This window comes from Drosophila bipectinata, chromosome XR (assembly GCF_030179905.1).
Source record: "Drosophila bipectinata strain 14024-0381.07 chromosome XR, DbipHiC1v2, whole genome shotgun sequence".
In the NCBI taxonomy this organism is placed as follows: domain Eukaryota; kingdom Metazoa; phylum Arthropoda; class Insecta; order Diptera; family Drosophilidae; genus Drosophila; species Drosophila bipectinata.
In genome coordinates this window covers 22,788,194-22,815,903 of record NC_091735.1, presented here as the reverse complement: position 1 = coordinate 22,815,903, position 27,710 = coordinate 22,788,194, and the positions used below count along the sequence as shown (strand labels likewise).

The window sequence follows — 27,710 nt, the reverse complement described above, 5'->3', positions numbered from 1 at the left end:
ACTTTGAATTTTCCTCACAACACAAATAAAAATAAACCATGGCTTTTGAGATGTGAAATCTTTAAAATGATTGAATGGCCAAAAAGCCCTCATAATTTTCCAAGCAAAAGGCCATTCACTGAGAACTTTCCACCACCCACGCTCTAAAATTCAAATAGCCCGCCAAAAAAAACCAGAGAACAACAGCATTGCCAGCTTGGATTCGGATGAGCTATTGTTTACAAACAACGGGAGAGCTTTGACCGGCAACTGCAGAAATATCTCATCGCAGACTGGGCTCCACTCCACCCCCCCCCCCCCCCCCCCGTCAGGCACCTTTATCATTGGACTCCCGCTCCCCATGACGGATGAAAGCAGAGAGAACGATAAAGAGCGCCTGCGCGTCAACTGTCAGAATTGCAGTCCAAAATGTAAACGAAAACGAGACGAAAGCAAAATAGTCGAAATACTAACATCACATCATCCGGCGGCCGAAAAAAACCAGCAACTTTTTCAAACAAAAACTCAAAGATAATTGTGGAAAAGTGGACAAAAGTGAAGAAAAGCGGCCAACGGAAATAGAAAAACCGTTCAGTAGAAACGTGTCCGCCAAAAAAGAAAGCCATACAGCCAAATCGGCACACACATTCTACAAAATTCTTCCAAGAGAAAAGTTCTACTCTTTGTGTTTCATTTATTTTACTTTTATTTTGACTGAAATAGAGATTTTGCTTGTTTTTGCGTGGAAATTTTGGAAAACTTTCGAAATATATATATATAGATGAAAAATTACAACAAAAATATTGAGTGGAAAATAGTGTTATGAAATAGTGGCCGCGTGCGTTGAAACTAAAAGCCGAAAGTGCTGGAAATTAATTAAAAATTTACTTCAATAAAATATTAAAAAATACAAAAGATAAAATAAACACTGTAAAATAAAATCTAAAAAAAACTTCAAGAAGCAGATTTCCATTTCTCCAAAGAAGGTATTTTTCCTAATGACTCATATTTGTGTTTGTTGTTGTTGCTGTTTGTTTTGTTGCTTGTGGCATATGTATTTTTAGAGCCTACCACCTCTTCCAACCAAAAACATTACTTTGGCACCTTGATAGATCGATATTTTCTATATGTTTTGGTTCTTTTTTTTTTTACTAGGGCGTCATGTGATTTTTCCAATTTTTTTTTTTTGTTTGCCGGCAGCTTGCCTCAAAAAACCAACAACAAAAACAACACGCACACAAACACAAACATAAACTTGTTTTTCGCAATTACGCAGCACAAAAAAAAGACGATAAATTAGCTTAATCAGCAAATCAGTGGCGTAGGCATACCACCACATGCGATAAAAGTGGGGTTGCTTAATTAAAATCATATAGATATATAGATAATTCGCTTATATATGTATGTTGTGTATATCGTATCCTCTTATCGTAAATATTGCTGGCCACTGACTTTCAACAAAAAAAATGCAAAAATGCAGACCAGCAGAGATAATAATGTTGCCTACTTTTAGGCCTTGGATTTTAATCTTTTGAAGAGGTGGCCTTTTTGCAATTTTGGTTTGGGTTTTGTAGTTAATATTTCTTGAAATTAATTTAATAGAAATATATAGAAAGAATAAGAGAATAGAATAGAATATATTATATAAAATAAAATAGAAATATATAGCTGGTATATGGAAGGCTTAAATGTAGTAGGATGTTTTTAAACTTTAAAAATTTTTCTTGGATATTTATTAAAATTTTGTAATTTATTTTAAGTAAAATAAACAGAAAAATATATCATTTTAGTCATTTTTTAACATTTAATATTTACTTTTTTTTATAAAAACTTCCTATATTTTTGTTGTTTAATATTTTAAAAAATAAATTAAATAAGAAATATTAAAGTATTTATTTGATTATATGATTTTAAGAAGTTTTTATAATATGTTTAATTTTTTAAACATAAAAACCAATTAAAAATTTCACAAATACCAGCTCTATGTTATAAGTTATATAAACTCTCCAAAAAGCATAACTATATTTTTAAGAAAAATACTCTTAAGAACACACACACACAAACACCCACCCACCTACATTTTTAGTTGGCCCAACACACACACCCACCCACCCACACGCACACAAACACACACACACATATCCTTTTTGGTTGGCAATGAGAATCTTAAGCCATTCAATAAACACTTTGCAGTACTACCGCCAATTAACAAGCCGCATTACAACTAACACAGTTCCCGCTGCCAGGCTCCACAGTAACGGAGTAGCTATCCTTGAGGGCAGTCACAGCCACAAGCACATCCAGGAACGTGCCCCAAATTGCAGAAACAGCAGCGGCAGAAGAAAGGCAATTGGCTTCTATGCCAGTTTAGGCAAAATGCAGGCCACGACCAATGAAATTGCCAGGACGCAGCAGGATTGTGTCAAGACCTGCGATAGGGAATATTGCAACTGCTCGCCCTCCACTCAAGTAAGTACTACACTGAGAGAAATTGAAGCAAGGGGGAGTAGAAATTATAGTAGAAATTGGGCCCAAAAAAAAATATTAAGCTGAAAAATTTAAAAATTAAACTTTTGAATGAAATATAAATGACTATAACAAAAATCTGGTTACACTTTAAATACATTTTATAACCTAAAAAATTTGAAAAAATTTGTGTTTATAGTTTCTATTGAAAATAAAGCTTTTAAGGCCTTAAAAAAGGGCTTTTAAAACATTTTCATTCTTAGAAATACTTCAAAAAAATAAAAACTTGACAAAATCTGCCTATAAGATGGCCACACATTTTAGAAGAAAACTAATTACTTTCGTAAAAAAATCCCTTTTTTTCAACCAAAAAAACCAAAAAACTAACAAAAATGTTTAAAAATCTCATTATTTCTAAACCACTAATATTTTAGTTTTAGTGTCCGTGTAGAGAAAATAATATATATATTATATATAGTGGATTCTTGAGAAGCAGGAGCACTGAGACAGCCACATATCAATCAGTTGCAGCAAAACTCATTAAACTTGTGCCAATTGTGTCAGTCAAAGGGGGGAGATGTGGGGGACTAGGACGTTCTTGAGGCGACCAGCCCCCTCACGGAACGTCTCCCTGCCAACCCCCAACCATGTTCTCAGTTATTATTGTTTTTGTTTTTGTTCTAAGCCTGAGCCAGTGCCTGCTTCCTTCTTTCAAGTATCCCACTTTAATAATCCCTAGAAGTGTGCGAGTGTGTGAGTGGGTGTGTGGGTGTGTGGGTGGCTGAAAGCTGCTCATTAATTTTCCGATTTTCAATTTTTGTTTTTCCTTTTTTTTCCAGTACGATATGAACGATTCGGCTCCCAATACCCCAGGACCTAGTTCAGCGTCCACTCAGCCGAAAAAGTATTACCGTCATGCGGCTCATAGGTGAGTTAATATAACTTTTTATTATAACTTTAAAAATAAAATAAAATTACAATTAAAATTAAAACAAAATAAACTTTATAAAGAGTTTTACTCTATAAAACTTCTCTCAGTGTAAAAACTCTTGGTAAACATTTAAAGAGTCTCTTACTGTCCCAAAAAAACAAAAACAGTAAACAACATTAAAGAGAGTCCATCACTCCCATGGTCAATGCCAAGAGCGCACTGTTTTCTACGCCAGTCTTACCGTCTTATCTCGCAGTAAAAAAAATAATAACAAAAACAAAAACAAAAATCTAAAAACAGCAACTACAGAAGATTATATTAATATTTTTAAAATATAGTATATATAATATTTGTAAGTTTAAGTTTTATATTAAGCTTATTAGATAAGATAATGTTTACTGTAATATGTATTATTATTCTTTAGAGAATAAAGTTGAAGCACAACAGTGCGTATGAGTAATATTTAAAGCTTGTTGGAAGAAATTTTAGAAATTTCTAAGAAAATGTCCAAATTTTGCACAGTGTAATAAGAGAAAATGGTGGAAAACTTCAACAGTCGAGTACCAGAGGCTCTCAACTTCAATTTCTAATATTTTCTCAAATTCTAGGGTATAACAAAAGTCTATAGATTTTAAAGAAAATTCTTGCAAATTTTTTCCACTATTTTTTTTTTTGTATTTTTCTGCTGATTACAATATTTTGTGACGCTGCTGGGCCATTATCACCCGGTTTTTAGAGACTTTCCAAGGCAGTGAGACAGATAAGCGGGTTGAAGTGGTAGGAGGTGGGAGGGGGCGGGGCAGTGGGCAGTGGTAGGGGGGCGGTGGTGTTTATAGTGAATTGCTAGTTAGGCGCAAAAATGCATATGAGTGGGCACTTTGAGGCAACTTGCAGTGTAAACTGTAGTGTAGAGTGTGTGTGTGTATGCGTTTATCTCCATATTGACATTGACACGATGCAGTTAAGAGAGAGAGAGAGAGATGCATAAGAGAGAGAGTGAGAGATTGATAAACTGGCCACGATCCGAAAAGGTGCTAAGTGAGTGGGCAGAAAAGGCAGATCTATTTATACAAAGAGACCAGCCCAGCTGGAGCTGATACACATACTATGTATGTATGTATTCCCCCCCTAAAAAAGTCTTACCATTTTGGCTAGATGATATATGAAATATATACACAGAAAACACACTCATATGATATGCAAATGGCTGATGAAATATTTATGAAAGTCACTGCCAGTCGCACCCATCAAAGTTATAATTGGAATCATAATTAATTCAGACATCTATCTACCTGTTCTAGCTTTCTGTTTCTGTTTGCAGAAGGTGTTACAGGATTTGCATATTATGGGCCATAAACTAAGACCTCAACTATAGAGGCCTAAATATGGTCCAAATAAATAATACGATTTATTTATGGCCTGTCAGTGGCCTTTCGATCGCTAATCTGTGGCATATCAGTCCGAGGCAGAGGAAAAAAAAATAAAAATTCCACTTAGCCAAGTTACAAACCCCCCACGCACATCTAAACAAATACACTGAAAGAAATTAGTTAAATTATTAAAATATTTAAAATATATATTTAAAACAAAGAGTATTTATTGTTTTAGAAATAATTTTAATTTTGAAAAATATGTATATTTTTTTCTCTGTTTTTAAACAGTAAAGCTCATTGTAGTTACTAGTGGGCGTGGGCTTGTTGGCCATAAATGGGCAGAGTGTGCCACATACTATGTATCCAACTAGACAACAATAGAAGTCATAAATATAAAACCATAAGAAAAATATAAAATTTCACCCAAAAAGTATACTTTTTCCCCCTCTAGTATCCTCTAAGATGAGTAATTATTACGTATACGTTCCTATTTATGTTAGCCCTGCTGTATGCGTGTGATTCGTGTTGTTTTTGTGGCCTGTGTGCATAATTTCATTTCTTCTTATTCGCTTTCCAAGCATTTTCTGACTGACACACTAAAATTTCCATAAGCACAAGTGGGTGTACTTGTTGTTTGGCTTTTGGGGGCTTTTTTTTTTGTATTTGGTTTTTGGTATGAGCTATTTTGGAATGAGCTAGCAGGGCGTGAAGATAAAACAGAGCCAGCATGAAATGGAGAGAGGAGAGATCGCTACAAAACCTATGGAATTTGTAATACTCTTTTTTTTCGATAAAGTACCTAGTACCTCCATTTGAAACTAATTCAATTCGAAATGTAAATTGTAATTACAAACTAGTATGTATTTAAACTTTGACCTTTTTGGTGGGCTGATCATGCCCAGAGCGAGTGATGGGTAGCAGAACAAAGTTGAAAACATTTTTTTTGTTTATTGCATAAAAGGCATCCAACACTACCAACAAAAAAAAAAAAAAGGTTGACGTTGACATCTACGAAAGAAAACAAAAACAAAAAAAAGCAAAGACTAGACATTGGAGAGAAAGAGCAAAGCTTTCGGAGGAGAGAGTTAAAGGGGGAGCTCATTACTTTCAAAAATTAAAAAAAAAATGTTATATTTATTAGATTAACTTAACTTTTTATAAAAACTTTAAGCAACATATTTCTTAAAAACAAACCCTAACCTTTATCAAAAATACCTACTTTTTTGCTCTCTATTATGGTAGAGCTCCCCCCTTTCAAAGAGCAAGCATGCGCCAATAGCTTTGCTCTCCTCATCATCGATGGGGGGGCACTCTCTCTCTTTTCTTTGCTCACCAAATTTGCCCCATTCCCAATTGCACTTTCAGTTGAAATTGTTAACAGAGAGAGTGTTGGAGGAGCGCCCGAGAGGGAAGAGAGAGCTCCAAGAGAGAGCTCCACGATGGAAGCGAAGAAACGACGACGTTTAAAAGCATCAACAAACAAACTGAGCGCCTGAAATTGAAATTGAACGTTGACCGAAATTGTTGCCTTTCTGCCAGCAGCTCTAGAAGGAAATATCGCCGCCAATCGCCAATCGTCTTTTTGTTTCTTACCCTTTTTTTCTGTTATTTTGTTTTGTTCGTCTCGATCGTATTTTCCACACTCACCAAAAAAAAAAACAAAAGCTTTAATTGAAAAAAAAAAAGATACCAAAACAAAAAGACAAAAAAAGAAAAAAAAAAAAAGAAAACTGAGTGAAAAGTCACGAGAGGGTAAGAGGGGTGTGAGTGTGTGTACGGTGTGTGTGTGTGTGTGTGTGTGTGAAAGGAGTCGAGAGACTAGACTCTGCCACGCGAGATCATTCCAGGCATTCCAAGCGAAATCGCGCGAATCGCGGTGACGTCGCCGAACAGCTGATAAGATATTTATCGTGCTCGCTCGCTCTCTCTCTCTCTCTCTCTCTCACTCACCTCCCCCACTCTTCGAATTTATTCACCCCAACGGTCTGTTATCAGCAGCAACGCGTCGCAGAATTTGTGACCATTTAATCCGTCAAATAGCAAAGATGCCACAACCGCTGCAGAAGCCACAAACCAAGCTGCCACAGAAGCAGCAGCAGCAGACCCAACAACCCCAACAACAACAACAGCAGCCAAAACATTCCAGTTCCAGCACAACGAAATCTAGTTCCAGTTCCACTCCCATTTCACGAAATAATGACATCTCCGATATAAATGCCATATCCTATTCCCTAATCGAGAGGCAACGCAAGCAGACGATAGGCGAAGCGGATATGGATCAGTCGGTGTTCAATGGCGTGGCTGTGGGAGCGGACGGAACTCCGGGCTACCATGGACACAAGCGTGAATTGGGTCACAGGTGAGAGCAGGGGCAAACTTTTAAAAACAATAGAGTACTTTTTTTTGGGGAAATGTCAAGTATACGTAGTACGTCATGTAACATATCAAGTATACGCCACGTATAAGCGGGAATATTCTGGGCTAGGGTCATGTTTTTAAATCTATAAATGAATTGTTAAGGAAAACTAATTCTAAAAAGCTTTATTATCAAAGGATGTTAATTTTTTTAATTAAAAAAAATATATAAAAAAAAACCCGAACTGAAAGTCTAGAAAAAAAAAAGCTTAGAAAAAAACATAGAAAAGGGGTTACCATTCATAAATTATTTTTATCCTAAAAACTAAACTTTTTCTGGTTTTTTAGAATTTTTGTTTAGCAAAAATTTTATTCAAAATATCAAGTATATGGTCTATATTATATTAAATATTAAGTATACGCACGCACACATACAATATATGTACATATATTAAGTATATGTACGTCAAGTAGACGCTAGAACTTTCTAGGGAACTGTTTATATTTAAGAATAAAAAAAAAAAATTGGAACTGGTTGTCTAAGGACAAAGTTTGAAATGATTTGAAATTTTTTAAAATTTTCAAACTAAATCCGATGGTTTTTTTTTAAATTTCTTAAAAATATATCATGGGTATAGTTCTCTTATAGCATTTGTAAGAGTAATTCCTTAAAACACTGATCGGTAATCTTCAAATTATCGATCTTTATGGTTAAGATATTTATGGTTAAGATATTATAATCTCTGGATCCTGGGGTTTCAAGCATTATAGGATCCTAAGTCCCATGGGTATAGTTCTCTAAATTCACTTGAGCAAAAAAAAAACCTTTTAAATCTTATGTGAGAGAACTTTCTAGTCTATTTCCTACTCAAAAAATACATTTATTCTGAATAATATTCCTAAAAAACGTTTTATAATAAAAACAAACCAAAAATAGATTAAAAATAGTCTTTCTTGAACCAAAAACTAATCAAAAAGCCAGTCTTAAATAGAAAAACCTCCTAGAGACCTGTAAAGATCTTTTTAAAACCCAAAACTCTAGTAATCTCTGGCTGAGATCTTAAAACCCAAAACCCGTAGTACTTTGATGTATTACCTCACCGAGTACATAGTAACTCCTATTTCCTCACCGTTTCGACAGCGATACTTTTCAGTGATATCTCCTTTCCTAATCTTGATTGAATCATGCACCCTTATCGTTCACCGTTCCGCCCTGACTTACCCGAGAACTTTGGGATTAGCACGTATAATATTCTACGATTTATTCGTATTACCACACTAAACAGAGAACTGGGCTCTGAGAACTCTATTTGGTTAGGTCTTGACCTTCCAAACAACATCTGTGTTTAAGAAATAGTGTTTTCCAATAGTAATATAGCCCCCGGGGGCTCTTCCAAGTACTATAGCGGGGTGGTGGGTTGCTGGGGTGGAACTCTTGACAAGCCCATCTGCTGTTTACAGTTATGAACATGCCCTTGGCCGTGTCGCACAAACACAAACACAAACACACACACACACATACACACATTTCTTTGGCAAAGTGCCTAATTGTCGTGGCACTGCCACGCCTCCCCAAACCATCCCCATCATGTGGCCCCCTTTTCCTGATCATTTAATTTGAGTTTATTTGGGATTTCTTTTGCTTGTTGTATTTTGTGTTGTGTGTCAATTAATGCAAATTTGTGCTTTAATGAGTTACCCCCCTCTCCCCCCCTCTCGTGTATCTAATCTCCGTTTCCAATCAAAACAGATTAGCTTGCCACGCCCACTCGGGGTGGGCAGTTGGACCTCCTACTTCCTCAGTTCCTCAATCATCATTCAACTAAATTGGCATATTTATGTTTCAGGGTTTCATGTTCTATGCTCTATGGGCGAATAATTCTCAAGGTAATGGCTTTATAGGGCCAGATTACACTGGCAAAAATTTGTGGGAGATATGAAAAATATTTTAAATATTTTTTTAGGGCGTAAAATGTAATATTTCTTTAAAAAATTAAGACTATTACAAGTTTCTCTTAAGTTTTAAAATTCTAGGGGTGAATTATTTAAAAGTTAATGCCTTTATAAAGCTAATTACACTGTAAAAAAAATGTGGTTTATATTTTAGAAATATTTAAAATATTTTATATAAATTTTTTAAAGCTTTAAAAATATTATTTCTCCTAAAAAAAATATATATATTTGAAGTCTTTTTTGATTTCTAGAGACTTCTAGAGCTTCTTAGTGACTATTTCTCCTTAGTTTTCTTTAGTGTATCTTTTAATTCAACCTTAAGCTACGTGACCCACCAACACCACCCCCACCACCCCCCTCCCTTTTGTCCATTTCGCCCTTTAACGCTTTCAAATGCAAACAATATCCCTTGTCTCTGTCGCTCCAAAGACCGTGTCTCCCAGCCACTGTCTCTTTCTAACGCGACTTTGTACCTGTCTCGGCCAACTTCACCTTTTTTTTGCCAGCTTCCCATGATTGTCTTAAATCAGGCATGTCATCCAACACCCCCTCCCCCCTCCTTCTATATATATATAAATTTTTCCAGAATCCTCAACGGTGGGGAGGGTCACGTAGTTGGCAACTTTTATTGCGTAGCCCCGGAACCGGAAACGCTGCGAACATTCTCGACAGGAGCTGCTGCTGTGGCAGGACCAAACTGCAACGGCTGCATCATGGTAGAGGAGGGTGGTGGGCAAGGGTGGGGTTGCTGGGGAAAAAAACTTTAATGCAATTTGCATTTCATTGAAATTCACATGCTAAATTTATTTTAAAACGAGATCTGCTTCTGGGACTTGCTATGTTTTCTTTTTGTTCCAGTTGCGGCAGTGGTTTTTCAATTTAATTGTGGTTATTTTTTTTATTTTTATTATTAGTATTTTTATGGCACTAACAAAAGAGGGTATTCTGATTTGCTTAAAAGTCCTTGTCTGTCTGTCCGTTAAAATGCTTTTTTGGTCAAATATTCTCTTGTTTTCAAAGCTATAGGTTTGAAATTTGGTTTAGATCCTTCATTTTTTTGTCAGAAATACATATAAATTGGAATTAATGGGTAAAGTGAAGTCCAACCTATAGATAGCTATAGTTAATCTTTTCCGCCTCTCTGCTAAAGTGGTTTTTTTGAGAACTATTCTCTTATTTTTCACTTATTTTTCTCCAAATTCCATACACACCCTTATTTTCTTGTCAAGAATAGATATACATCGAAATAAATGGGATAAGTGCACTAAAGCTATCTTTAAAGCCTTGACCGCTTGTCCGTCTGTCCGCTAAAATGGGTTTTTTGCGAATAATTCTCTTGTTTTTAAAGCTATTGACTTCAGATTTGGTATAGAACCTTATTTTCTTGTTAGGATAAGATATAAAGCAAAGAAAATCAAGAAAGGAAAGCTAACTTCGGGCGGAGCCGAAGTTTATATACCCTTGCAGATAAAACCGGATATATATCGCAAACATCGGATATAGTTGGCCGATCCTTATGAAATTTGGTAGGTCGGATTAACTGACCAAGAATATAATCCGTACCAAGTTCCAGCTTTCTATCTTCAAAAACACGAAAGTTGGGTCATTTCCGATCGTTCAGTTATATGGCAGCTATAGGATATAGTCGGCCGATCCTTATGAAATTTGGCATGTCGTATTATTTTGCCATAAATAGCTCTCACGTCAAATTTGAACTCTCTAACTTTAAAAACACCAAAGTTATATCATTTCCGATCAATCAGTTATATGGCAGCTATAGGATATAGTCGGCCGATCCCGGCCGTTCCGACTTATATACTGCGTGCAAAGGAAAGAAGGGTGTGTGCAAAGTTTCAAGACGATAGCTTTAAAACTGAGAGACTAGTTTGCGTAGAAACAGACAGACGGACAGACGGACATGCTCATATCAACTCAGGAGGTGATCCTGATCAAGAATATATATACTTTATAGGGTCGGAGATGTCTCCTTCACTGCGTTGCACACTTTTGGACAAAATTATAATACCCTCTGCAAGGGTATAACAACTAAGTGGACTATAACCATTCTATAGCCCTTGTCCGCTTGTCTGTCTGTCCGCTAAAATGCATTTTTTGCAAGTCCTTCTGTTATTTTCAAAGTTATGGTCTTTTTGTTAAGAATATATATATTCTATATCTATATATATATCCCATTCTTTTTTCTCTATCTACCCATCATAGAGTAGGGTATTAAAACTTCCTCTACCCCACAAAAGTTAAAATTTTCTTGTTATTATTTTGGCTTGTAACTGTGGCACATTGCAATGGCTAATTTATGCGAATTACCCAGACCGTAAAAAATGCCAACTAATTGCGACTTTCTCTTAAAAAAAACTACACACATAATTTATATAAATTTTAAAGCCAAAAAATCCGAATATTTATTGTATTTTAATGCGTTAAATAGATAGACTTGGCAATAAATTTAAAATAAACCCAACCAGAAGTTAAATAGAAACCATAAAGGTCAGGAATTTGTTTAGTTCCAGGAAAGTATGATTATATGATTCGAAAAAGAAACAAATGTAAACAATACTTTATATTAAAAATGCAGTGAAAGAACTTGAAAAGGAAAGTACATGTTTATAGATATATGTACTTCTTCATCTAAAGAAATTCCAATTTAATTTTTGGGCATTCCATTTTCCAAAATAAATACATTTGATTTTTAGTCAAAAAGGTCAAGGTCATGATTATGATGATTATATGCTTTGATTTCAATGCTGGATGCTGTGAATATTTTGATTAATCGGAAAGTGTCGCAAAATAAACAAATGTCACAATTTGCAAATTGGAATATTTCCACCCATTACATTTGAATGTGTGTTTGCCTAAAAACATAATATACTATATATTGATATTTGAGGTAGAAATGTTGCGGCTAATATGTGGATTTAATTTGGCATTTCATTCTTAATTATGTGGGGACATTGGTGATGATTTATGGGTGTGTATTCCCTCACTCTCATCCTCCCTCAACCATCAAAACTCACCCAATTTCTTATCCTTTGTGGCATTTTCAAGGCCACTCACTCGATTCGATGCAGTTCGCCTTGGCATTGCATCATTAAAATGCAAATAACATGCTGCTCCTTGGGCTAAGCGGTGGGCGAGCGTGTGGCACGTGTGAGGGATCTGTTTGAAGAGGTCCTGGTTGCTGGATGCTGGCTCCTGGATGCTGGATGCTGGCTCCTAGGCTCTCTTGTTCGTGCCTCGAGTTTGTAGTTTCTCATCTCCTGTTCAGTTGCAAAATAGTTCACAAACTATTGACAGCAAGGTGGCATTCGATGATGATGTTTTGCACTTTCACTTCACTTTCAGGTAGCATTGCCAGCTTGTGGATTTAAAGTCTTGAAGATGGTCACATTGTGGGTTGGGTTTTTTAGGTGGGGGAGGATAGGGGCTATCATATAAGCCAGGTCTGTTCATTTGGCTTCTTTTTCATTTAAATTTTAGTTCTTTTTGTTCCAGTTTGCAGTTTTAAAAGCTTAGCTTTTTAGAAAAATAGATGGTCTCTTTGTGGCATACTTTACAAAGTCCGGTCACTCTGAAAAAGGACCAACAATGCTCTTTTTAAAGCTTTTTTTTAAACGTTTCAAGCTTCTATACTTTATTTGAGTCTCTTTTTAACTAAAAATAGTTACTTTGTTTGTTCAAAACCAAGCCCTGTTTTTTCGAAATCTTATTTTTTTTTGTTCAAAACTTAGTAGCCTTAGTCTTATAGTTCTTAGTACTCTCTAACGTTTCTATCATTCTACTATTAACTTTCCTATAAGCCAGACCTCACATTTCAAAAACATAGGTTTAGGGATAGTTATAGGTTTTCTTTGTAGTCGTCGTATATTTTGAAAATAGATTTCTGTTAGTGGTTCGTCATGATTACAATGATTACCATGAGTCTGGTGGACGCAAACCGTCGTTTCGGTTGGAGTCTATGGCTAAATAACATGAAGCACAGCCCCCGGAAGCCAACCCTCACCATCAGGTTGTACAAGCGACAGGCGTACTACCGTCCCAAGCAGCCGGACTATTTGGATAAAAAGGTTAGGAGCAAGATAGCGAAAAATCTCAAGAAGCTACACAAGGCTATTAAAAGCATGGAGTTGGTGGACGCAATAATTAAGGAATCATTGCAAAGACCGGATCCGTTTCGTCCCATAGAAGCCTTTCAATGGAAGTGGTATAAAGGATGCTGGAGGAGATGGTGGCCCCAAACCACGAGCGCAGTAACTGAAATGTGAGGAGCATAGAAGAAAGAGAGCTGCAAAAATTGTTCGAATATTGTTATTGTTTAGGACTAGACCTAGTATAATCTAGCAACTGGACTCTGTACTATTGTATCAGTCTCAGTATTAGTCTGTGTGTGTTATTATTAAAATAAAAATTTTGGAAACCAAATAAGCTAAACAGCGGCTTCGTCTCGGCTCTTCTTTCATCCCATTTGGTGGTCTCTACAAATTGGATTTCCCACTCACCACTCACACAATGCAATTTGATTAAGTTCACTTAGTGGATCACATCCAGCATCATCCCGTGTGGGGTGTCTCTCTGTCCACTGGGCCCCCTCCCTAATTAGGCCTGGCCCTCAATCAATTTTAGGGGGGAGGGGACCTCCGAAAAAAAATAGCAACCCTTCAGCAGGGTAGTCAAGGTCGCACGCGATACTAAGGCCCCCGGTTCTCGTCAATGAAAATGGAAAGTGTTTACTAGCCGGACTAGTCTATAGACTAATGCGTACCTCCAAAAATAAAGCACCAAATCCACATCCCACGCATTCCATAAACAACCCTCCTCCTAGGCACCAGGCACTACTAGTTTCGGCGTTTTGGTTCTAAGCTCTGTTCAGTTTGTTTTCGCCTCGAGCGCAGTCCGGGCGATTGGTGGGCATTCCTCCGTTTCTTGAATCCTCCAACAGAAGGATTCCCCCCAAAAATCCTCCTCCGTGTGCACAGTGTGTGTGTTGATGTGGTGTGCTACTGGCAATTAAGGCCTTAATTAGACGTAAACTCGTGTCGGAAGTGAACTGCGAATTGCTTTGTCACAGTGCTCCAGACAGCTTACACTGGTCAGCTAGGTTTTGAGGGTGTTTTTTGGGGATAACTATAGAGGTATAGCTCTGCGTTTGTTATAGTAGTGTTTTCTAAGAAGTTATACGCATTTTCTATTTGATATTAACAAAGCTATAAGGATTTAACTTAATAAAAGCCTTGGCTTTGTTTTATTTTTCTATTTGAGGTTATGCTTTGTCGTTCTTAGTGTGACCATGGTTAAAAATTATCAAGATAGCAAGAAAAAATATAGAATTTGTACCCTTTTTTTGGCTTAATAGTTTTCTAACATAGTTTTTAAATACTTTTGATCTTAATGATGAAAATAATTTTTATTTATTGGCCGCTACATAAAGGTGAGCATTTTTCTTTTATAGAGACCCATAATTTCTTAAACAGAGTGACCATGGTTATAAGCTTTTAAAGCCATAAAAATATATAATTGAATATTTTTCTTAATAGTTTCCTTATCAGATTAGTTTCTTAACTCATGTTTTAACAAGTTGTTCTATATTTTTATATATTTAATCAAAATAACACCTATTTTATCTTCTAATTGAGGTTAGGCCTTATTTTTTTATAGTGTGACCAAGCTTTTAAGGCAATCAAACTAAAAGAATAGCTTTATAAATACTTTTAGGACATCAATTAATAAAGAAAGGTCCCTTTTAATCTTTAAAACCCAAAACCTAAGCCCGATGACCTTCAAACACCAAAAAACAACACCAACCTAGATGACCAGTGTGGCAGCAACACATGTGAGCCTCTTGTGTCCACAAATGTGTATGTGCGTGCAAGACTATTTGGTTTTGTGGTTATGCTTATTAAGTCAATTATCGCCCAATTGCGCCGCATAGGGACCACCACATAGGTGACCCTACTTGGATGCTGTTCTACAGTGGGAATGGGGATATACATACACACAGAACCGCAATAGAAACCACACTAGTCCCTAGTCCTTCCTTGGCCGCACCTCGATTGTTTTCCTGTTTGCCATTTTGATTTTAATTGGAGTCGGAAACACCAAAGGGCGGGCGGGGTGGTCCCCTTTCCATTCTCTAAGAAGAAAAAGAAAAAAAGATGCCGACATGACCTTGTAACCAAATTGGATGGCAGGGAGGGCCTTGGGGCGCCAAAAGTGAAAGTGAATTGTGTGGATAGGCCTTAGGAGGGAGTGGGGGGAGGAAACACTTTGCGGACACGGCTATAATTGAATTTAGGAAGCTCACTTATCAATTGAGAGCCAGCGGATATAAGAAGCTTAACCGCCACAATGATTGCTCCTCTTGATTGTGAATTGTTGATTTCTGCTGCTCCTTCTGGTTATTGTTGTGGAATCTGATTAATAGTCCTAGTAGTGAGCACTCTTGTATCTGCCAATAAAATATGCACTAGATCTACTAACTAACTAGTTGTAGGTTGGTTGGAAATAGTTGTGGATTTTTTGTGGTCTTATAGTGGACTTGTAAGGCTTGGATGTAAAAGCAATTGTTGTTATCTTTGATGGTTGATTATAGTTGTTGCAATTGATTAGTACTTGTACTAGTACTAGAACTAGTACTAGTACTTGTGATGATAAATATAATAATTAAGCTTTTTATTGAGGTTTTTGGAGGACTTATTTGGTTTATTTTAGGGCCTAGAGTGGCATAGAACTTGGGAGTATTATTTCTGAGTTTTAATATTCACTTTTTGGCTTAGAAACATTTTTTTAAAATTATAGACAGCTATTAGAGCTTAGAGACTTGAATTAATTTATCAGATCTCCTATCAGAACCACTTGGGAAGATGGTAGCACCTCCTAACCCTCTAGCCCCTCCAGATCAAATGTCATTCAAAGATATTTTTTGGGGAAATTATAGCCAAAAGTATATAATAACTACACCTTCCACGTGGCAGATTCCCCACGTCAGCGTCAGTTGAATGTCTCGATTGCAAGCTGCACTCGTCACTCGATAATGACGCTACTGGGAAAGGGAGCCATTCTGTTTAAAATAGACTGGCAACTACATATAGCTACTGCAACCTGCTAGTTTAACAATGGGGGAGATTACGGAACGCATAGGATGACGCATTCCAACCCGTCATGCTCTCATGCTCCACCCCCATGTTGACCACGTGTCCAGTCCAAGTCCGAGTCCGAGTCCGAGGAGATAGAGATGAGTAGGAAATTGATAAACTTGCATTGGCATGATATGAATTTTGATTTTACAACCGAGAGAGCCATTTGGCCCTGAGCAATTGAGTGGGTGGGTCTTGAATTATGGCCATTATGTGCTCCGAGGGATGTGCAGCTGCGAATCTAATCAACAGCAATGGCTCTCAGAGTAGCACTTCCCCACCAAGGACAATGGTTCCATCCTTGACGGACAATCCAGACTTACAGGCATGGCCAAAATGCACACAAAAATAGGGAACCAATTCCACAAGCCACAAATTCAAGCGAGGGGGTAATACCATTTACTTTCAGTTGAAAAATGCATAACAATAACAACAATAAGAATAACACTTTCGAGAAACAAAATACTTGTCGGAATGGCAACTGGACAGGAGGGGGGGCATTTAAAGGGCATTTTGGTCTTGGCCAGGATGGTCAGGATGTCAGCGACAGGGTCTCTGTTACGGTGGCAGCTGCCACGGACACTAAGCGCCCAGCAGGAGCAGGAGCTGTAACAGCCATGTGGCAGCAGTACATGCCACAGCAGCAGCAACTGCAACATTGCAGCAGCAACATCTGCAATAATCTGCCACAGAATGCGTAAGTTGATGAATTAATAGTTCTCAAGACCTAGTCACTATTAAATATTAAGAAATTACTTAAAAAATTTGTATTTGCTTTAAATTTAATGGGGCTTATAGTTTTGAAATTAAAAATATAGGAATTTAAATTTATTCTGGGCTTAAAAAATTATTATTTTTGGATAAAGTTTATTGGAAAATATAAACAAAAAGAAAGAAGACTGCATATATTTAAAAAAATAGTCCAACATTAATAAATATTTGTAATCTTGTAAACTTTAAAAATTAATATTTTATTTAGACTTATTTCAAATTCATATTTAATATTTAGTATTAAGGACACGCTTGGTCTAGCTTTGAGGTATTATTAGGGTATTATTTAAGTAATTGTAGAAACGGGCACACTTAAGTGATACTTAAGCAAGCAAGAAGTGCGTTAAGGTTTCAAAAATAACCTAAATTAGCTAAATTCATTACCATTTATTTTTAACGAATTTTTAAATTTAAAAAAAAAAAACAGAAATAGAAACCTTCAAACTTAAAGTAAAGCTTTAATTAATATTTTGCTTCAAATTCTCCTAATTACTAGAAGCTCTTCAATTAAAACCACTTAAAAAACAAAACTTAAAAACCTTACATTAATATAATTATTTAAAAACATTGAAAAACATTAAAAAAAGAAAAACAATCCAAATTACAAACAATAACCCAAAATAATACCCCCCCCTATCAGCAGAAAGTCAATGTACTGATTATGGAAAAAAAAATAACTTAATCGAGAAAAACATAAACAAAACACGAAAATACAAAAAATACGAATAATATATATAATGTTTATACTATATAGAATGTTAATTATACCTTTTGTGTGACCTTTGGGAAAAATGAAAACACTGCCAATCCGGCAATCAGTTTGTTGACGCACTTTACAAATTTTTGATGCAAAAATATATACCGATTCTGTTATCAATTCAAATGAAAGACAAATAAAAGCAAGAAAATCAAGAAAAGTAGGAAAAATCATGAAAATGTAAATATTGCTCATACGCAGTGTGTGACACTATCGCGCACAATGTCGGGGCCAATCAATAGACCACATAATAATCTGCATTTCCCGGTATGGTATAGGTATGGGTATAAGTACGGATAGAGGGCTCTATTTATAGAATCTCAGATCCATTAAATCAGTCGCATTACGGCGACAATTAACAAATACAAGCATACAAAGCATTAGTGACATTTTTGTGCATTTATTAGATTATTTTTAGAGATTTAAGAGATTTTGAATTAATGGGATTAGTCGGGAATGGGATGGGGTGAGAGATGTCTCATAGAGATAGCTAAACAGGAAGGTCTACAAAATCTTGATCAGAAATGATTAAAGTGGGTTTTTTGGCTTTTATTATTTTTAGATTAAGGGAAGGGTTATACATATATTTCCAAAACCAAACTTGCTTCTGACACAATTAATTATGGCTCTGTGTGTGTTTTTGTCTCAGATTTATGCATTCTGTTCGAATTTGGGTTAACACCAAATATGCCAAAAAAAAAGAGGGTCAAAATATAAAGATCATCCCAACAATGTGGAAAAAAGTGAAAAGTGGAAGGATGCAACTTTTCTTTTTTTTGTTTGCTTTTTTCATTTTTTTCGCTTATTTGGCAAATGTTCAAGTCAACCAGAATTGCTAAAAGGGACGAACGGAACACAGAATAAATAAACGCACAGCATGGTCACTACTGGAGAGGACACACACACATACCAAACACTATGCAACATGGGGCACCAAAAAAAAATATAAGGATATCTGGGGCATAAAAACTCAAAAAAAAAAAGAAAATTCCAATAAAGGAGGACAAAAAGTCAAGAAGCTTAAATGTTCTTATTTTCGGAAGGGGGGTATTTATGCTCAATATAGAGATACATAGCTCTTTAAAGTCTAAAAGATGACTTATATATACCCCTGTACAAGATTAAAGCTTATAATTTTAAATGGGAAGTCTTTTTTTTTTTATCTCTAGTCATTAAAAGATCCGCTAACTATATATTTCAGACTTATTCTATATATTTTAAAAAATAAAGGGTATTTAAGCTTCGTTTTCTATCAAACTTTTCTCTTCTTTTCACTTCAAAGAAAATCCTTCTTTTTTATATAAAACATAAACAATTTATTTAAAAAATTCCAGAAATACTTCTTCAAATCTTAATTAATTAAAAAAAAAAAAACCTTATACCCTACCCCCCTCTTTTTTTTACCAAAAAAAGTATTTTTTTTTTAAATTCCATCAAAATATTGTCCATGTGCGCAGCTAATGAGTTTTCCCGCAAAAGAAGGCGTGGCCGCTAGAACAACCAAAAAAAGGCGTCACCACACTGTCTTCCCCTCTGCTGTCACCCCCCTCCGCTCTCAGCAAGTTGCCAACACTAATTGCTGACCGCAGGACTTTTGGCTAAAGGATATATAAAAAAAAAAAATGAAAAAAATGTGCCACAAAGTTGGGAAATTGTACATCGCCATCGTCGCTTTTCACGCCATTTCCCAAAGGCACATGCAAAGTTTTTCACGCCATTTTCATGCACCGGAAAGCCGGGAGCTGATAACCCCCCACGATTGACCCCCCTGATAGCCCCTGTATAGTAAAAAATCGAATGATCAGACAAATCGATCGACGGATGACATTCCAGAAAAGTATTTATAATCTATATTGATTAAGGAATTATAGAATAACTGAAAATATATTATATATATTGATTTAAGAGTGAAAATATTTGTAAAGATTCCATAATTAAATGAGGAAATGTTGTGTTTTATATAAATACTAGAAATAATACTATAAATACTACAATAAACTGGTATAATATACGTTGGTATACTAGGTAGTCTAGTACTATAATAGGTACTATACTAAATACCTAGTACTACTACTACTACTAGTATATAGTAGTAATACTAGTATAGTATACTAGAATGTCTAAATATATGGCTTTAAAAAATGTGAAAATGTTTCAAAAATAAATAAAAATAGATAAAAACTTGGTTATAAAAGATCCCTATTAAAATAGAACCTTTTTTAATTTAAAATTATAAGTTTTTAAGGCAAATAAAAATAGTTTTTTAAACAATTTTTAAATATATGTAACTTACATGTTCCTCAGACTTTGTACATATGTTGTATATGTATATTTACATGTACATTGCAAAAGTGCATAACTGAATATTTACGAAAATGCATTCAAAAGAATAATAAAAGCAGAAGTGCCAGTAGTTAACAGGACTTGCCAAAAACAAACAAAACAAAAACACAAAATGGATGCAATGGCCAGTGGCCATATTTTTCACCATTATTTTTTATTTTAATACAAAAACACCATTTAAATCGATCGGAAGGCATATATTTCTATTAAACAAGGAATAAATTACTGTATTTGTTAATAATTTAAACTTTAAGTGCCAAACACAAACACAAAAGAAAAACAAAACAAAAACACTCTCACAACAGACGCCGGCGGCGGCCACGAAACGAAAGTCACCTCATTTCAATAGAACTCGTTTAAAAACTTGAAATAAATAGTTAATTTCACTAATCACATATTCCGGAAGTATAACTATTATTAGTTTAACTATTTTGCTTAAATTTAATTAAGACTTTGACGATTTAAATGCACTTTTTAAGGCTTAAAACAAAAGAACACTGCAAACCGACGCACCAGAGAGAGATGGTGAAAAGTTTAACCCTTCAGTGATCGCGGAGAATGAAAGTGGGTGAGAGTGAGAGTGAGGTGAGAGTGCAGGTGCTGTTAAGAGTCACAATAGCTGCGTGAAGGTGCAGAGTAACAGAGCTGGAACTTTGTTTTTAACAGAATGCAGGTGTTTGCCGCCAAAGAGAATATTTTTAAATTTGAAAAATTAAATACAAATACAATGTGTTACAAATAGTTTAAGAAATAAATATTTGAAACATTTTAAGTGTATAGATACTATTACTACTTTATAATATATCAAATAGGCAGTGTTTTTTTTAAACACAAACCTCTTTTTCCACAAAACCCTAAAAGTAGACACTAATTTTTTTTTTTTTTTAATTATTTAAAAAATCTCTATTTTCTTTGTATTTTTCAGAGTCTTTGTGAACAGATCACTGCATTTGGAGAACATCAAGTACTATGGCTTTGACATGGATTATACCCTGGCAGGTAAATAAATAAAATAATTAATTAATTACATATTATTTTATGAAATATTATAACCCTCGTTTATAGAGTACAAGTCACCGCAATATGAGCAATTGGGCTTCAATCTCGTCAAGGAGCGTCTAGTCCAAATGGGCTATCCCAAGGAGATCCTTCAGTTCGAATATGATCCCACTTTTCCCGTTCGTGGTCTCTGGTTCGATACACTGTACGGAAATTTGCTCAAAGTTGATGCCTATGGCAATATTTTGGTCTGTGTCCATGGCTTTGAGTTTATAAAGCAGTAAGTTATATATAATTATATAAATTAATTTCTGTATATTAATTTACTTATGTTTTTTTAGCCACCAGGTGTATGAATTATATCCAAATAAGTTTCTCAAACTAGACGAGTCGCGTGTTTATGTCTTGAACACGCTTTTCAATCTGCCGGAGACCTATCTTCTGGCCTGTCTTACTGACTTTTTCACAAACAGCAATGAGTTTGTTCGGTAAGTTGCTTAATTTTAAGGAAAATTATAGTTTTTATAGAAAAATGCAGAGATTTTTGATAAATTTTAAATAAAAAGTTACAACTTGAAACGTACTGAAGACACAAAATATTAAAATTAGAAGTGCTATTAAATACATATTTTCACAGAGAATTCAAAATTATCTTCTAAATATATTTTTAAAATTTTCTTGAAGACTAAAATATGTTTTTGGGATGATATTTTACCGAAAACTTTGACGGCTGTAACCCTTAGCTTCCTAAACTTTTATTTTCTATAAAAACAATAAAAATATTGTAAAATACTGACTCTACTTTGTTTTAAAAACAAGATTATATCATATTTTGATTACATTTTTTTTAAACCAAAATATATTTTACTAAAAATCTTGAAGAATCCTTACGCTAAGCTTTGAAACCTTGAGGAACTCTTACCCCTAGCTTTCTTAACTTTACTTTTCTATTAAAATACTATACTATTATTATTGTAATAGTATATACTATTAAAATTAAAATACTAACTTGTCTTGAGTTCGAAACAGGTTTCTATAAAACCATTTATTTTTTAAATTTTTTTAACTAATTTAAGTTTAGAACTTTTAAGCATTTGTTCCCTTCTCTTTCTTAACCTTTTTCTTGTCTATCCCCTCTCTACCCATCTCTTTTCATATTCTCCACTCGACTCTACCACCCATCTCTTTCCCCCGACAGCGTTGAACGCGGCATCAAAGCTGGCGATTTCCTTTTCACGTACAAGTCGATTTTCCAGGACGTGCGTCGTGCCGTCGACTGGGTGCATTCCGATGGTGATCTGAAGCGTCGTACCACTCAGGTGAGTAATACTATATACTATATAGAATAGATCTTTGACCGACTTGTATTATCCTTTAGAACATGGCCCACTATGTGAAGAAGGACGCTCGCCTGCCCACTGTCCTGTCGCGTATCCGAGAGTCGGGAGCCAAGCTCTTCATGCTGACCAACAGCGACTACACGTACACCAATGAGATCATGACCTATCTGTTCGACTTCCCCCATGGAGCCACCGAGGAGGAGCCGCATCGCGACTGGAAGACCTACTTCGATGTGATTGTGGTGGATGCCCGCAAGCCGCTCTTCTTCGACGAGGGCACTGTCCTCCGGCAGGTGGACACCAAGACCGGTGGCCTCAAGATCGGCACCCATATCGGACCACTGCAACCCGGCCAGGTGTACTCGGGTGGGTCCTGTGAGCTCTTCACCAAGTTCATTAATGCAAAGGGCAAGGACGTCCTCTACGTGGGTGATCACATTTTCGGCGACATTCTGAAGTCGAAGAAGATCCGGGGCTGGCGTACGTTCCTGATTGTACCGGAACTGGTCCGGGAGCTGCACGTCTGGACGGATGAGTGCCAGTTGTTTGCGGAGCTCCAGAATCTGGACATAAAGCTGGGCGACCTGTATCGCGATCTGGACTCCAGTGCCAAGGTCAAGCCGGATATATCCCAGCTGCGCACCTGCATCCGCGACGTTACCCACAAAATGGACATGGCCTATGGCATGATGGGCTCCCTCTTCCGGTCGGGATCGCGTCAGACCTTCTTCTCCAGCCAGGTGGTGCGATATGCCGACGTCTATGCCGCCACCTTGCTCAATCTCATCTACTATCCCTTCTCGTACATGTTCCGTGCTCCGGCGATGCTCTTGCCCCACGAGTCCACTGTCGCTCACGATCAGCTGGCTCCAGCTCCGGCCCCGGCTCCGGCCACGGCTTCCGGCTCCACATGCTCCCCAGATGAGCCAGCACCTGGTAGGATTGTAGCTGGCAGTGATCAGCCACAGCAGCCGGCCAAAGAAGCCAAGGATTTGCATCGAGCTGTGAGCTATATATATTATATCCTTTATATTTTATCGATTTATTATCCTTATCCTTTTTCAGAGCTCCATTGTCCACACACGCCCCTCCACACCCACCGTCGTCACTCACACCCACGACGAGGACTATTCCGAGGAGGAGGAGACGGCCAGTGGCGCCGAGTCGCCCTCCGAGCAGCAGCTCCGTGAAGCTTCCGAGGATTAAAGAGAGGATACGTTTCAAAGGAACAACAAGGATCAACGAATTTTTGCGCGCCTCCCCCGATACTCCTAATTATTTTTTTTTTTTTGGAAACGTACGATTTTTGCTGGCGATTTTAAACCCGAGAAGCACAGATTTGTGAAACTATATATACCATATATGATATATTATAAATTAGCTGGTTCCATATATATATATATATAATATATATAGACTTATATATATAAAATGTGTGTTTTTTTTAAATGTAAGAAACAAGAAAAATAAATTGCTGTAAAGTGAAGAGAAAGGAGGTTTTTTTATTTAGGGAGAAAAAGGGCTTAAATTTTTTAAGAAAAGTTTGTTTTTAAAATTTTTAAAATATAGATTTTTGGAAAACCTAAGGTTTTTTAATTTTTTGAGTGGAGTTTTTTAAGAATTTTGTATTTTAAACTTCATTTTTGTGGCTTTTAGTCTGAGTTTTGAGCAAGAAACTATGTTTTTGTTTATTATTTCAGGCCTTTTGGTTAAAAATTTTTTTTTTAACTTAAGAACATATTCTGTTTAGTTTAAAAAACATCATTTTTTATTCTTGAAATTTGTAGATATTTTTCTGAGAAATAGATATTTTTTTTTTTTAAAGAAGAACTTTTTCAAGACAATAGGCTACCATATGGCTTTCTGCTTTCTTAGCAGACTGCGTTCTTATTTAAAATTAAGTTTTAAATAGGAATTATAACTTTCATAAATTTTTAAAAATTATGTCCACCAAAAAATCTAACAAATAATATAATTAAATATTTTATTTTAAGTTTCTAAAGTGTTTTCATTAGATTTTCTTCTAAAACTTCAACCTCAACTTCTACTTTGAAAAACTTCATCAAACACTTACCAACTAAAAAAGTAAAACTATTTTCATGAATAGCCTTTAATATATTTCATAATATTTTATTAAATTTCATCCCAACTAGTGTGGGAAATTAATTTTTCTTGATTTTATTGCGACTCTCGCACTTGAGTTGCTGAACAATTTGCTCATCTTGGTAAGGATTTTTGATTTCCGTAATAAAGGCCACAGCTTTGTCCTTTTAAAAAAAAATATTTAAAATTATTTACGATGATAAAAAATAAAAAAAATTCTCAACTCACATCGAAATAGACATTGGGATGTCCTTGCTGGAATTCTCCAAAAATGGCAAACACATCCACGAACTTGCCATGTGCTCCAAACTTGTCCGAAAATGCGGAGAACAGGTGCTTGATGGTCTCCTGCTCCACGGCCGTGGTTTCCGTTCGGATGAAGACGGCATGTGGCAGTTGGACTTCCACAGGACACGACTGATAGTCGGTGACAGGACGACGATCGGTCTTTCCGCACAACAGCTGGTAGTCCTTGTACTTCTCCAGCTCGGAGGCGGGCACTATGTGAACCTGGCCCTCGGGATTGGAGCGAATGGAGCACTTGTCCACGCCGAGGCCACCGTGCAGGAAGACAGCGGCGAGCTGGGCACGTTCCGAGGTTTCATCATATTTTCTGGAAAAAAAAAATTATTATTTAAATTAATATTTTTGGAAATTATTTTGGGGCTTAAGTGCTCCCAATGAGAATCGAGGAGGAGGGCGCTATTATTATTTATTTTAAAAAAATTTAAAAAAATCAAAAATAAACACTTACACGCCCGCTGTCGGGATATCGCGGTATCCAACGCTAGGTGGCGCCACAGCCACCAGAGTCTCCAAAGGATCCAACAGCTCGAAGATCACCGGCTGCAGGTTTTCCCTTCTGGCACCCGCCCAACCATTGCCATCGACCACCACCAGATCGGCCTCCTTCTTGCTGACCGCCAGGACACAGTCCACGGACTGGATGCACTGCAGCTCCGGACGAGCATCCCGAGAGTAGGCGGCCTGGTGCAGAGCCTGGCACTTGGCGAACTCGGCATCGTTCTGGGCACAGAGCCGGATTTTGCGAATAGCACTGCCATCCCGCTCGATCACATCCTTGTAGCCGGCACGCTCCAAGTAGACCTTGGGATCAATGGCCGAGTCCTTGCTGTGGTAGACGGCGTTCGGCTGGATGAGCAAGTGGGCGGCGGCATCCTTGTTCTGGGCCTGCAGGCCGTTGGCGAAGAAGCGCTCCAGTCGGTGCTGCAGCTGGTCGAGTTTCTCGGGCGTCCGGACGGCCTGTTCGTTGGAAATGTAGCCCATCCAGGGACGCTGGGCCCAGGAGCAGGCGGGTCCTGTGATCGGCTTCCGAGTCCCATCCTCGCACAGATACTCAAACTCATCCGGATTACCCTCCGCCGGGGTATCCCCTCCGGCCAGTCCGAAGTACTTCTTGATGTACTGCACCTTGGTGAAGGCCACCTCGCCCTTGCCCTTGTCCAGACACCGGATGGCACCGTCGTAGCCACTGAACCGATCCGGATAGTTGCACTGTTCTGGCTTCTCGCACAGGGCGCACAGGTTGGCGTACTTCTTCTTCAAGGATCGATCCGTATTCGGGTACGTGGAGTAATTGCCTACCAAACAGGACTCGCTGAAGAACTCGGATAGCGCTTTTAGTTCCCTCTCCGTGGCGGATATTTCCGGATCAAGGGATACTTTCAGGACCTTGGTGTTCTTTAGCTTGGTGATGGGAATCCTGTAGCCGACATTGCGTCCGAAGCCAGTGTGGCAGGACTTGGCGCCACGTAGCTGTTGCAGAGTGTGAATGGGAGAGGTCTTCTTTACAAGGATAATGCCCTCGTAACGGAAGGGGGCTACGGAAAGGGGTAATCAGGGGGAGATAATGTTTTATAGTTATAATATTATCAAGATATTATAATTACTAGATCGATATAATTTTTAGAGATTTTTAAACGAAAGATATCTTTGAAAAAAAATATTTAAAAAATTATTATCTCAACAGGTGACGAGTATTAGCCTTCTATGATAGAGGGTTCTAAATTTTTTATGAGAGGAGTCGAACTCTCTTCTGAAGAAACTTAATAGAGTATAATAAAGAAAGAGTATTAAAAATCCTGGCAAGTACATAATTTAACAAAAAAAAACAAAAATCTTTAACTAACTCTACACCGAATCGAACTCTATTATTTTCAGCAAAAATCCATCCAAAAACTTACCATCTTTATCCTGTTGGGTGCGAATCTCAGAAATCACTCGAAAGTCCTCATTCTTGCGATGATAGGCAATGTACATATCCTCCGGTTCCGAGGCCAGGACATCGGCCTTCCTCTGTTCAATCAGCTCCAAACAATCGACACGATCTCGTCCCGGGACACACTCCATTCGGATGCCAGCCTCCGAGGGATCGGCCAATAATTGTTGGCATTCCTTTAAATAGATTTTCGGGACACACAAGCGATCTGAAAAGAGATTGAAAACATTAAAGATTAGAAAATAAAAATTATTTAAAAAAAAAACCTACAAATAGGCTCTTCAGCTAGAGCCACCTGGCATAGGCCCACCACCAGAGCCACCACTAGAATCTCAACCCGGGGACTCATCTCGATGCAAACAAAGCTCGACACTGTGAAGAATCAAAAGCCGGCCGGCAGCTTATATACCCGAGCTGTTATCGCTTTTGATTTGTTTGTTTTTTTTTTCTTCAATCAGGAGAAAAAAAAAAGTAAAAACTGTGTAATAATACAATATATATAAAGAATAATAGAGAAATATGGAACCGGTTTCTGGGCACTCCCTAGGAGTGAGTCCTATGAGTTATCCAGAAACCGGTTAACTCTGGATTCTATATATATATATATATCCATGATCTACCTTAAGTTATAGACAAAAGAAATGATCTATCAAAGTCAGGGTGGAGGGTTCTCTTAAGCTCTCTAAAAAAAAAGTCCCTGAAAAGTGTAGCTCCCCCTCTGCAATTAATTGCTTGGCTCTTGATCTTGGTAATCGTTAAAAACATAATCTAATATATATACTTAAAAAATATATATAACATCAGGGGAATTTTTTCAATAAGCTCAGAGTCGAGGTTTGTGGTTGCTAGAAATTTTCAATTATTTCACCTTTTTCTAAACCAATAAAGTAAGGCTAAAATATGGATATTTTTAAACTAATAAAGTAAAGTAATTAAAATTAATAGGTTGTTAA

At 36.8% G+C, this 27,710-nt stretch overlaps 2 protein-coding genes across 7 annotated transcripts; one reads left to right on the top strand and one right to left on the bottom strand.

Annotated features, from left to right (window-relative positions):
• Positions 1-416: 416 nt before the first annotated feature.
• On the top strand, positions 417-23,907 carry Nt5b (5' nucleotidase B). Of its 6 annotated transcripts, none has more exons than XM_070282910.1 (9): positions 417-965; positions 2,226-2,448; positions 3,285-3,373; positions 21,002-21,075; positions 21,142-21,355; positions 21,417-21,563; positions 22,274-22,394; positions 22,454-23,419; positions 23,481-23,907. In XM_070282910.1, the coding sequence occupies exons 2-9, from the start codon at positions 2,356-2,358 to the stop codon at positions 23,619-23,621; spliced, it is 1,845 nt and encodes a 614-aa protein (XP_070139011.1). In that variant the 5' UTR covers positions 417-965; positions 2,226-2,355; the 3' UTR covers positions 23,622-23,907. The 6 variants fall into 6 exon arrangements, with proteins under 6 accessions (XP_070139011.1, XP_070139010.1, XP_070139009.1 ...); XM_070282909.1 differs by having other exon boundaries at positions 2,213-2,448; XM_070282908.1 differs by having other exon boundaries at positions 2,173-2,448.
• A 612-nt stretch (positions 23,908-24,519) lies between these two features.
• On the bottom strand, positions 24,520-27,127 carry Tsf1 (Transferrin 1). Its single transcript, XM_017252364.3, has 5 exons — positions 27,028-27,127; positions 26,723-26,965; positions 25,273-26,359; positions 24,747-25,131; positions 24,520-24,682 (listed from the first exon to the last, which is right to left on the bottom strand). Exons 1-5 carry the CDS (start codon positions 27,104-27,106, stop codon positions 24,578-24,580), a joined length of 1,899 nt encoding a protein of 632 aa, XP_017107853.2. The 5' UTR covers positions 27,107-27,127; the 3' UTR covers positions 24,520-24,577.
• Between the last annotated feature and the right edge of the window lie 583 nt (positions 27,128-27,710).